Source organism: Carassius carassius, chromosome 15 (genome assembly GCF_963082965.1).
Source record: "Carassius carassius chromosome 15, fCarCar2.1, whole genome shotgun sequence".
Classification (NCBI taxonomy): domain Eukaryota; kingdom Metazoa; phylum Chordata; class Actinopteri; order Cypriniformes; family Cyprinidae; genus Carassius; species Carassius carassius.
The window spans coordinates 28,119,892-28,132,937 of record NC_081769.1 but is presented as its reverse complement, the minus strand read 5'-3'; the positions used below and the strand labels follow the sequence as shown (position 1 = coordinate 28,132,937).

The 13,046-nt window shown below is 35.7% G+C and overlaps 1 protein-coding gene across 1 annotated transcript; it reads right to left on the bottom strand.

The window, feature by feature from the left end:
- Positions 1 to 3,290: 3,290 nt before the first annotated feature.
- Positions 3,291 to 11,208, bottom strand: LOC132157942 (uncharacterized). Its single transcript, XM_059567188.1, has 8 exons — positions 11,043 to 11,208; positions 10,676 to 10,975; positions 5,283 to 5,639; positions 4,909 to 5,163; positions 4,694 to 4,781; positions 4,100 to 4,184; positions 3,700 to 3,794; positions 3,291 to 3,524 (listed from the first exon to the last, which is right to left on the bottom strand). Exons 1-8 carry the CDS (start codon positions 11,206 to 11,208, stop codon positions 3,464 to 3,466), a joined length of 1,407 nt encoding a protein of 468 aa, XP_059423171.1. The 3' UTR covers positions 3,291 to 3,463.
- Positions 11,209 to 13,046: the final 1,838 nt, after the last annotated feature.

The following is a 13,046-nucleotide window of genomic DNA, read 5'->3' as shown; positions in this document are numbered from 1 at the left end:
AAATCGCATAAGACTTTATGCAATGTAGCTAATATTCCTGTGAGAGGCCATTTATTCTATCCCAGGACAAAATGTTATGTTCACCTATACAGAAAAATAAATATTTACAAATTTATATTACAAACCAATGAAACCATGAGAGTATTAAAATGATATCACAAATGGTGTTAGATCAAATTCTCTATTATTCTTTCATTAGAGAGCAACATTTACAATTGTTCCTCTCTAATGAAAGAATAATAGAGAGTTTGATCCTACACCATTTGTGATTATAAGGACATATAGTAACATGAAGGGTTCCTCAACTATCTCTAAAGATAATAATACTGACCAGTTAGTTACAAAGACCAATGCTGCTCCCAGGTGGCTAGACAGAGAAGTGAATTTAAAACCAAAAAAAAAAAAAAAAATTCTCTAAATATTGGCAAACTTATTAAAATCATTTCAACAAAACCTCACTAAAACTCACTAAATCCTGTAGAGAAAATTAAAATTAAAATAAAACGATGCAACTTTAACAAGGACTTTTAATAATGCATAATCATAAGACTTCCTATGAGCTTTAAATCTTACGTTCTAAACATTAGAGCAACGGACACATACTGTACAGTATAGACACATAATTAGGTGTGTGTGTGTGTGTGTGTGTGTGTGTGTGTGTGAGACAGTCTGCTTATGATGGGGATTGTGTATGTGGTTATTGGAAGTACATGCAGTTTTTCCTCAGTTCTTTAAACACCTTGGAAACTGCTACAATCTGTGATATTTTCCACTTCAGTTATGAGACATTCTAATTTATGACAGTATGTTATAGCATATTCTTTGCTTACCCATAAATAACCCTGCCTTGACTTCTATATCATGACTAAATGCATGGTGATCAATGGAGTGGAACTCTCTCCACAAAAACCTAAGTATTAGAAGATTAAATTTAATTGTCAATGTGGGGCCTCTGGAAGCAGGCTATAAGTGAATCACTCCTGTAAAGAACGTTGGTGGGGAGAAATATTAAAGGACTTACAGTCTCTCTGCTGTTACTGCATTTGTGTCTTTAACGATGTAAACAGAGCCGAAGCTTCCCTTCCTGAGTCTCTGCTGGATGTATCTGGATGTATCTGTTAGCTATCAGACTGCTCTGGACAGGAGGATTGTGTGACAGTTTGGCCTGAACGCTCACGAAATCTGGTCATTTTTCAGTCATGAATGAAGAGCAGCCAACTACAAAGACATAAAGGTCACGAAAATGTCAACAAATGAACTTTTGTGACGTTAATTCTATTTCTTTTGGTTATTTATTTGTGTATTGGTATTTTAAGGTCCTGTTTTGAAAACTAAGTATATGCAACATATGTAATTATTATTGTCGATTTTTTTTTTCGTTAACATGAACAAAATATCAAAACAAAAATACAAAACAACAGGTCAGATTACGATGAATAAAAATGAGATTAAGTTACCTAGCAAAATTCGCCACAAGTGCTCACTTTTTATATATATATATATATATATATATATATATATATATATGCAGTACAGACCAAAAATTTGGACACACCTTCTCATTCAAAGAGTTTTCTTTATTTTCATGACTATGAAAATTGTAGATTCACACTGAAGGCATCAAAACTATGAATTTACACATGTGGAATTATATACATAACAAAAAAGTGTGAAACAATTGAAAATATGTCATATTGTAGGTTCTTCAAAGTAGCCACCTTTTGCTTTGATTACTGCTTTGCACACTCTTGGCATTCTCTTGATGAGCTTCAAGAGGTAGTCACCTGAAATGGTCTTCAACAGTCTTGAAGGAGTTCCCCGAGAGATGCTTAGCACTTGTTGGCCCTTTTGCCTTCTGTCTGCGGTCCAGCTCACCCCTAAACCATCTCGATTGGGTTCAGGTCCGGTGACTGTGGAGGCCAGGTCATCTGGCGTGAAAATAAAGAAAACTCTTTGAATGAGAAGGTGTGTCCAAACTTTTGGTCTGTACTGTATATATATTTAAATTTATATATATAAATAGAATGATTAAAGTTGATGATATAATTTTTTTTTTTTTTACCTCGCCTGTGCATCGGAAGCCCCCGCTCAACTTCCGTGTGTTAAGTCGTTGTCATGGGAACAGTGCAGTGGAATGAATCTCCCTTAGATGGCGCTAATGTGCGATGTTGACGTCAACTAACCTGCGAGTCAGGTTTAAGAATATCACTGAAACTTGATCAGTTATGAGATCAAATTATGAGATCACGTAGGCTTAAAAAGATAAAATAATAATAAAACAAATAAAAATGTCACCAAAACTTTATTATGCTTATTTGTCCTATAAGAATAGTCAGGGGTGTAGCAAGCTTTTCAAAAGTGTGGGGGATGGATGTGGTTTGTTTATAAACAATAAAAGCGATGAATACAATAACAGAGGGGTACAAAATGAAGGGCTTAAAGTTCTCCGGCACCTTGCCGGATTTCCGGCTTGCAGCGTTTGGCTGGGAAAAAAAATAATCCTACATTTAAAAAAAAAAAAAAAGGCGAGTAAAAAAAAACGCCCACACAAAGCTTTTTCTCTGGTGGTATAAATAATGAAACAATTTACTGTTTTTAAACATTAAAATAATATACACTTTTCTTTCATAGTTCTTCAACAGGTATGCAAACAATGTCATCATTTCTCACTTTTTTCTCCTCAACAGGTAACGTTACAATCAAACACAACAGGTAAGTATCCACAAAAGTATTCAGCTAATCAACAAACAATGCTCAAAATATCAAAATCAGTTGCACTGGCAATGAACCCATAAATACACTGCTTAACAATGGCAGTTTGTCCCCCCTCCTCGTCAATTCCCTGCCTTCTTCATCACAGTTATGTTATACATTGCATGCCACATAACGTTACATAAACGAATTTAGCTAGCTGCTGAAAAATATCCCAATAATATCAATTAGCATTAGTCAAAAAACGAAAGTAAGGCGTTTGAGCAAAACTGCGGAAAAACTGCAGAAAACGTGCGGGGTTGAACCCTCTCACCGGGAAAAGTGTGGGTGTTAAAACACCCACACCCCCCACGGGTGCGACGCCCCTGAGAATAGTTGCACATTTAAAACATTATTTACATAAAAAAGTATTAAAAAGCAATACCACAGAAAGCAAAAGCAATGTTTCTTAGTTTAATGAATTTATTAAATTAATTTTAACTTATTAAAGTTTTTCTTTACTCACTGCATTTTCTTTTCTAATTTTTTTTCTTTTTACTGTTTGTTGCTATCAAGCAATGATTATCTGAGTTTTCTGTCTACTCTCAACGCAGCTGCAACACAATGTTTTTAAAACTGTTCAAATGAAGCACATAAGAAAGAGAACTAGCCAGAGACAGTTCATCTGACATTTTTAAAGATAAAACACACAGACCCTCAAACATGTTACAGTACAGTACTGTATCTTCACTGCTGAATGTACAGTATGAGATTAACCGTTCATCACTGCGCTGTAGATGGTGGCATCATCCTGCTTCTCTGTGTTTGCAAATCTATAGAAATATAGGAGATCATAACAGTGAAATACTCACAAACTCATATTACGTAAAGAAATATGATTTCAAATATGATGAATTGTGCTGCATCACCTCCATAACTACTGGTCAGATTAAATAAAGCAATTACAGTATGTATTTTAACACAGTTTTATGTGTATTGAATGCTCACATTTGAAGCATTTGTTTGGGTTTAATGTTGACAGATGAATATTCTACTTCATCTTCCTGCTGTATATCCTTGGCTTCCGTTAGGTTTGTGTAAGCCTGACAGTAAACAGATACAAAGAACATGTCTTTATGTGCAATTGTCATCCTTTTTTCTATTTTCCACCCTGCTGAAAAGACCAGCTTAGCTCAGCATAACCAGTGTGGGTTTTTTTTTTCTTGATAAAACTGGTTGACCAAATGAGACTTGTGTTAGCAGCACAAAAGGTTGTGGGTTCAATTCCCAGGGAACACACATACTGATAAAAAAAAAAAATTAGCCTGAATGCACTGTAAGCTTTGGATAAAAGTGTCTGATAAATGTTGTTTGTTTTCATATGTTTAGGTTTTACAAATATATTTACAGTTTTTTGAGGGGTGCTGTAAAGAGAATCCTGGACTTCTTCTTCTCTTTCTTCCATTGGTTTTCTTTGAGTTTTTGCTTTCCTTCTAAAGTAAATGTGACAGAAATGCATTATAAATAGCGCAATTTAGCTCATACATAAAACATATTTGATGATTTTCAGAAAAGGGTTTGATTCTGACAGAAATATTTACAATTATTATTTCATTACTCCTTATTTAATGAATAAAGAAATGCTGTTGGGAAAATTTTTTAGAAAAATTGACAACATACTGGCTGAGAATTACCAGAACATTATTCACTAAGTTTAGACTATTTCGTTAAATCCTAAAACAAAATTTGATACAATGCTTTTCTATAAGTATAACACAATACAACTGATTGAGGCTACATGCAGTTTTGGCAACTTTGTGTCGTAAGTCTTAACCACTGGCCTCATAAGCATTACAAAACTCCCCTGGCAGTTACACAAAATGTACTTTTTTTTGTACTTTCTAAAGAAAAAAATTATTTCATATAGGCTGACTGTATAGAGCAACTGAGAGATTTATAATATATTGGTGTGTGCAAGTACAAACAAATCTAAATGTCCTACCTTCTTATAAGCATCACAGCTGCAGTGATGAAAGCAAGTGAGAATAAAGACACCACAATAATCAGAACTGTTGGGGAACCGGCGACCTCTTTTGAAGACAAAATGTTATTTTAATTTTTTTTTACCTAAGTATGTGAAATAAATCTTGCATTTTCCAAATATGAATATGATTGTTTAGATATAAAATTGTTCAAATATTTATCTGTTCAACAAACCTTCAATGTAAATGGTAAATTCTTCAGACACAGTTGTTTTAAAGTTTCTCAAAGAACAAGAGTAATTCCCAGAGTCTTTAGCGGTTATTCTGCTGAAAGTGAGGACGGGATCTGACTGTTGAATCGGATCACCATTCTTAAACCACTGAACCTCGGCTAAACTACCAGAACAGTTGAGAGTGCATGTCAGACTCAAAGAGTCTCCAGGTATTGTGCTTCCATGTTCTCTTGACCTCCACATGGACACGCTTAAATCTATCAAATAAAAAAAAACACTCCATAACGAAACTGACAGATTCCTTTTAGTAAAAACTAACAAAAAACAACAACAAAAGCATCAGCAGTAATTTTTCAGAGTAAACATTTATATTTACCGTGTACTGAAATATCCACTCCAGGATCACCTGTCCAACATCCATCTGTCTTATCGGTTATAAATCTAAATTTATACACTCCAGAATGTGCTTGATTAATATTACTGATCAAAAGTGAACAATCCGAGGTTTTGTTTCCAATGTATTGAAAGTTTCTTTGATTACTGTTTGCTTCACTATCATAAACAGATGGTGGATTGTGACATTTGTCAAAGTTTGATCTCATTGAACACCATTTCACTTGTGTTACGGTATATTCATGTGGATAAATAAATGTACAGTTAATAGTGACATTGGATCCCCTCGCAGCACAGATCGTAGGAGGATAACCCACACTCCACTTATCACAGACAACACCTGAGGAGCACAGAATGCTTTAATTAATTATAATACTTGTTACTGTAGATACTCAAAATGAATAATTAAAATATATTTTGACACAATATCCATTTTAGATATTATCCAGAACATCTGTTGGGACAGTTTTTAAGAACTTATTTACATTATACAAATGGATACAAAAGAGCTCACATAAAAAAAGCATTAAATGCATTATTTTTAAGTAATAAAAAGAAAAGCTATGGCATAAATTAATAATAGATATTATATTCAAGATTCTGCAATATTTGTCACTAATAAAACAAGCAGAAGCAAACTTCACATACACCAGGTATGAATAAAACATTTTAAAACTTTTATTTTCAGCTTTTCAATAGAAAGCAAAAAGAACACAAAATAGCAACAGTTTTATCAGTGGCCTCAGAATTTAGTTTCCATTGTATATATACAATACATTTTCAGTTTATTAAAATCAGCTAGAATTAAATTAGAGGAAAATTAGACAACAAACTAAATGCACTAAATGAACATATTTTCTTACCAGGCAGGAGAAGCAGAATAATTTGCAGCATTTCACTTCACAGTTCAGTTATTTAGCTTACAGAAGAGGTTTTGTGTGCAGTGTCAGACAAAACACAAGAAGAGAAAATGAAGAAGTTGCTCAGACAAATGTTGATTTCCATTTCCTTCCTAATATCATTAGCATTGATGGACTAACACAAGGACCAAAAGAGCAAGATTGAAAACTATAAGTCTACAATTTTTTATTTATTCATTTTTGTTTTTTACATCATCTTCCCATCTAGAGATGTATATGCTCCAAAGCTATAACGATTTACATTTTTGACATTATCTTTTCGGTCAGGTAAAATTGCTTTGTACTATTTTTACATCTTTAGATACAATGCAATATAGTTCCAGTGCATCTTGGAATACACCATATTAGAGTCCTTTAATTCATTAAAATCTTACTTGACAATTTTGGTCACCATTCGCTCAACTGTATTAAATGAACAGACATATACTGTAGAGACATACTACTACAAATGACTTATTTTTATGTGTTCCACTGATGAAAGTCATATGGGTTTTGGAAGACACAGAGGAAATTAACAATTAGGCCTATAGTTTATTTGAGCAAAAAACATTAACCTCTTAGATTCGAGTGATAATGTGAGTTCATTTAAAATATGAAATATCCAAAACTATTTGTTTATTTGATAGAGGAAATGCTTCTGAAGATTTTGAAGCTCCATCAAAAAGCCTGAATTTGTTTTGTTCTTCTTCTTCTTTTTTTTTTTTTACTGTCAAACGAGTTTAGCTTTTTATGAATTATTTGATTTGATTTATATTGCATTGAATGGTCTTGTTATTTGCCAAACACTTCCTTCCTTTATTTCTTTTGGTTTCCAGTGCATCAAATTGGAAATAAAAAGAAAGTGTGAGGATTAAAGAGAAAGAGAAAAAATATGGCATAAAATATATAAGATATGTTTTTTCTCTCTCTTTTAAATGGTGCTAATGTGCAATATGGACTGTCAGCTAAATAAAGTTTATTTGCTAGTCTTTTTGGATATAAGTAAAATCAATCAGTTGGTGAGATCATATTATAGGATCATGTTGGCTTACAAAGATAATAATAATCACAAACACATTTCTGATGCATATTTGGTTTATAACAATTCAAAGTTGCAGATTCATTAGTCCTTTAAAATAATTGAAAAGTATTAAAAGCAAAACACACAAAAGATCACTCCACAACTGCATGAGCTACAATGTCAAATGCCATGTACATAAATGTTAAAAATCCATACAAAACAGATTCATAACTAGAGAAGCCTTATTACTTACATTGAGTAGCCTTCATATTTATATTGTAACAGTGACTATTCATTATTATATTAATTTTTTTCCTAGAATGTTTCATAATTAATACATTTATTAGTGTAATTTTTTCAGTATTTTGCAATTCTGTTTTTAAATTTATTTATATCAAGCAATGTTTATCTGAGAAGCATTTTATTTTTTGTTTAACCATCTACTCCCAACTCTTAGCAATATCAATCAATCAATCAATCATTTATTTATATAGCACATTTAAAACACAACCAAGGTTGACCAAAGTGCTTCACAAGCAATCAAAGAAACACAGTAGAACAAATAAAACAGATACAGCATGCATATATAATACAAAAAAAAGAACAAGCGAGCAGTAATAATATAGCTATATAGTGTTAAAAGCCATGGAGAATAAATGAGTCTTTAGCTGAGTTTTAAAAATGTAGATAGACGGGGCATGCCTAATAAACATCGGAAGGCTATTCCATAGCTTCGGGCCTGCGGCAGCAAGAGATCGATTGCCACGTTTTTTTAGTTTTACTTTAGGGACTGTTAGGAGGCCATGGTCACTGGATCTCAGGTTTCTAGATGGTGTATAAGGAACCAAAAGTTCAGTTAAATATTGCGGTGCCAGGTTATTCAAAGCTTTGTAAACAAATAATAAAATTTTAAACTCAATCCTGTACTTGACTGGTAGCCAGTGAAGGGACATTAAAACAGGTGTTATATGGTCAAACTTACGCTTCCCTGCAAGCAATCTAGCGGCTGCGTTCTGAACTAGCTGTAGGCGGGAGATAGATGCCTGGGTACTGCCATAGTACAATGAGTTGCAGTAATCAAGCCTACAGGTAATGAAGGCATGAATGGCTATTTCAAAGTTATTTCTTGAAAGAATGGATTTTACTTTACTGAGAAGGCGAAGTTGGTAAAAACATGACTTGACTACAGCAGAAATCTGTTTATCAAATTTTAAATTTGAATCAAATAAGAAGCCCAAATTCCTAACACACTTTGAGTTATAAGGGGTGAGAGGGCCGAGGTCAAGGTCAAAATCGCAGTTTTCCTTGGGGCCGAACAGAATAAACTCAGTTTTGTTTTCATTTAAATGAAGAAAATTGAGGGAAAGCCATGCCTTAAGATCATTCAGACAGTCTAACAGTGGCTGAAGAGAAGAATCATTATTGCATTGCAGGGGAAGGTAAAGTTGGGTGTCGTAAGCATATAAATGAAAGGAGACACCATATTTTTTAAAGATAGTGGCCAGAGGAAGTAAATATAGAGAGAATAACACCGGCCCAAGGATTGATCCCTGGGGGACACCACAATTAAGCGGTTTATTAGAGGATGAATATTGACCTAACTGAACAGTAAAACGTCTATCTGACAGATAAGAGTGAAACCACTGTAAGACAGAACCCCGAAGTCCTACACAAGACTCCAAGCGTGACAGAAGAATGCTGTGGTCTACTAAGTCAAAAGCGGCACTTAGGTCCAAGAGGATCAAAGCCAATGGTTTGCCAGAATCTGTGATAAAATATATGTCATTAAGAAGTCTTAAAAAAGAGCAGACTCAGTGCTATGTAAAGCTTTAAAACCAGATTGAAAAACTTCATTAATTGAATTATTTAACAGGAAAGTTTGTAATTGTACCAAAACTGCTTTCTCCATAATCTTTGAAATAAAAGGGAGATTTGAAATGGGTCGAAAACTGGAGAGAGATGATTGATCTAGATTAGGTTTTTTAATATAAGGAGTTATCACAGCCTGTTTGAGGCAGACAGGAACAGTGCCCGTATGTAAGCACTTGTTGATGACTGACAGCAGGCTTGAACCCATAGCACCCACATTTTGTTTTAGGAAATGTGATGGAACAATATCATGTAGGCATGATGTAGGCTTAAGACGATCCACAATTTCCTTACAGGCCTGAAAGCGGAGTGGCTCAAACACAGACCATGTGACGGAATATAGTGGAATCTCTGGCAAAACATGTCCTGTCTGAGACATCTTAGATCTAATAGCCAATACCTTATTAGTGAAAAAGTTTGCGAAACTTTCACAGAGCAAGACAGAAGGCTCAGGAAAAAGATTAACAGGTGGATTTAACACAGAGTCAATAGTGGAAAACAGCACATGCGGGTTATTTCTATTAAGCATAATTAAATCGGAGAAATATTTACTCTTAGCAGCTTTAGCTGCCCTCTGAAATGAGGAAAGAGAGTTTCGCATAATTTCGTATGAAACATGCAATTTGTCTTTTTTCCATCTGCGCTCGGCTTGCCGGCAAGCCTGCCTAAGAGAGCGCACTGAGTCATTAAACCATGGAATTGGCACTGATTTACGAAATTTAAGCTTTAAAGGTGCAATACTGTTCAGAATAGAAGCACAGGTGGAATTAAAATAACTGAGATGTTCATCCGCATCCAGGTTATGTAGAGTAGATTCAGTTTTAAAAGAAGTCCACACCTCATGAAATGCAGCAATGAACTCCTCACTGGAATGTGCACGGAGGGTACGAGACATACGCCCCATAGACTGAGCTTTTAGTGAATGACCAAAATATGGGACATTAAAAATTACAGGCATATGATCAGAGAAGGTTGCATTGCTAATTGTGATATCGGAGACAGATAGACCATGAGTTAAAATCAAGTCCAAAGTATGACCCTTGATGCGTGGGGCCAGAAACCCACTGAACAAAGTCAAAGGATTCAATAAGATTTAAAAACTCCATGGATAAGGTTATAGATGCACAGCAAACATGAATATTAAAATCACCAAGCAGCAGTATTTTATCATAAGAAGTGACAAGGTCTCCGACAAATGCAGCAAATTCATTAATAAATTCTGAGTTATATTTGGGAGGACGATATAACAATGCAATAGTGACAGGATTTGCTAGTAGTATTTGGAATAATTGCACCTCAAAACTGCCGTATGAAGATGCAGATAAAATTTGACAAGAAAATGTGTTTTTAAAAACAGTCACTAACCCCCCACCACGGCCAGAGCAGCGCGGGGTATTTAGAAAGTCACAACCCTGCGGTAGTAATTCAACCAGCGAGCTGGATTCGCCAGGTTTAAGCCATGTCTCTGTGATACAGAGGAAGTCCAGCGCTTGTGCAGTAAAAAGTTCGTTTAGGATGAACGATTTATTTATCAAGGATCGTGCATTGATGAGGGCCATCTTTAGTACAGATGAGTCACTATCCGACTGTGTTGTTGCACGACACAGAGGCCGGAGGTTACCTGAATTAACTCCGCCACGGTGAGGATGAAGAGACATCGCATGACGATGCGTGGAAATAATAACTGGGATGCTCGCACATGGCCGCTGGAACTGAGCCTCAGGAAAACACCTTCCTGTGCCACGTCCACAAGCCCGGGCTCCCAACTCGCAGGACGGGTGCCGCGCGGCGATCTCTCGAGCCAACGCAGTTTTCCGGCGAACAGCGACACCACCCCGTTTGCCGCGCCTCCACCGGCGCCTTCTTCTAGGTAAATCCATAGGACAACTGCACAGGTACATAGGGAGATGGATCGCAAAAGACGATTGGAATGCTCTATGTCCATTAACATCACCATAGGCAGAGTCCATGACCACATTACGAATGTGAAGCAATGTTACGCGGTCATACACGAGGGTGGAATTGCAATTTGCGATCATAATGGAGATAAGAAAGAGAAAAACGCATGCCAACGGCAGCGACGAAGCGGACAGCAGACGGCCAGCCAACACAGGCGCCATCTTCCAATTTTGCCTGTCAAGTTTCACTAACCTTTAAGCTCTATCTAAAAAGGTAGAAGCATGTTTATATTGGTTACATTTGAGAACTAGCCAGAGACTGTTCCTCATTTGACCATTTTAGATCTAAAACACACAGACATGTTTGCTTTCTATCATTTTCAATAACTTCTGTTGTTCATATGTTTATGGTATTAAGCTAAAGCTATTTTATTCCCTAAACTACACCCTCACCCTAATATTCCACAATCTAAGATTTCAGGTTTTACTATTTTTTACATTTGGTCAATACCATGTAGGCAAAACCAGACTTAAACACACTCACACACAAAATTGTTAATATTCACTGCTGAAAGCATGAGATTAACAGTTCATCACTGCTCTGTTGATGGTTAAACCAGTCTGCTGCTTTGTGTTTGCTGACCTAGAAATAAAGAAGATCATTACAGTTAAATATTTACAAACTCATATCCACTATTAATGTTATGCCAAGACTGACATAGTCAAATATAATGAATCATGTTGTATCATCTCCATAACTACTGGTCAGGTTAAATAAAGCAGGGTTGCCCAATCCTGTTCCTGGAGCTCTATCTTTCTGTAAAGTTCAGCTCCAGCCCTATCAAGCACACATGAGCTGATTAAGAACTTCAGGAACACTTGATTAATTTCAGACAGGTGTTGGAGTAGGGTTTCTACTTAACTCTGCAGGAAGGTACTGTATATCTCCAGGAACAGGATTGAGCACCCCTGAAATAAAGTATGAGGAAAAATTGTGTCTTGAAGGCTTACACTTGAAGCATATTACACTTGCTGCAATCCATCTATGGCTTCTTGAGGGGTTTTGATGGTTGAGTAGACTGCATCGGTCTAACAGCAAACAGATGGCAAAGAAAGAACACGACTTTAACTGTCATATTTTGTACCGTTTAGCTCAGAATAACAGTGTGGTTTTTCCTGAGCTTGCTGGTTCAACCAAGCAAACTTGTTGGTTAAGAAGTCTGATGGAAACCCCAACACAACAGCATCCAGAACAGCAGCGCTGGTGCTTTCAACAAGGTAGTTATGTACATCCATACACAATTCTAACCTAGAACAGTGCTAAACATGAGAACCCTTGTTGTGATTCTTACTGTTACACATGTCATATATACTCCCTTATAAGAATAATAAATAATTTGTTTTTTTACATGTTAAGGTTTTACGAATATATTTACTGTTGTTTGAATAGTGCAGTAAAGAGATGCATCTGCTTCTTTTTTCTTCTCCGTTGGTTTTCCTGGAGTTTTCCTTGCTTCCCTTTTAAGAGTAAATATGGCAGAAATATTATAATAGCACATAAGCTGGTACATCAAACATCTTTAATGATGTCATGAAAGGGGTTTGATTATGATAAAATATATTTTTTAAAATTATTTCATCATGTCTTAAACAAAAAAGTGTATGAACTGATCTGAAGCAGTTTAGATAAGTTATTCTGGCTACGTACAGTTTGGCAACTTTGTGTTTACTGTAAGTCTTAACCACTTACCCACACCAACATTGCTTGCTTAAGCCACAGTCACACTAGACCAGCGGCGTCAAATTCAGTTCCTGGAGGGCCGGAGCCCTGCAGAATTTAGATTTAACCCTGATTTAACACACCTTATTCAACTAATCAAGTCCTTCAGGCTTATTTGAAAACTACATGGTATGAGCACTGGAGCAGGACTGGAACTAAACTCTGTAGGACTTTTCATTCCATTGACTTCCATTCATAAGCATGCCAAAGCATCAGACCAGAAACGCAGAAATGGAAGAATCTAAATTCTGCAGTGTCGCATCATGCTGTTTTATACAAC

Bases quoted from the DNA above. Each gene is read 5' to 3' on its own strand.
- LOC132157942 (XM_059567188.1), bottom strand. From the start codon at position 11,208: ATGGCGCCTGTGTTGGCTGGCCGTCTGCTGTCCGCTTCGTCGCTGCCG. The intron at 10,976-11,042 runs GTGATGTTAATG...GTACCTGTGCAG, and splicing joins GGTCATGGACTCTGCCTATG to TTGTCCTATGGATTTACCTA. The intron at 4,185-4,693 runs GTAGGACATTTA...CATTTACTTTAG, and splicing joins GCTGTGATGCTTATAAGAAG to AAGGAAAGCAAAAACTCAAA.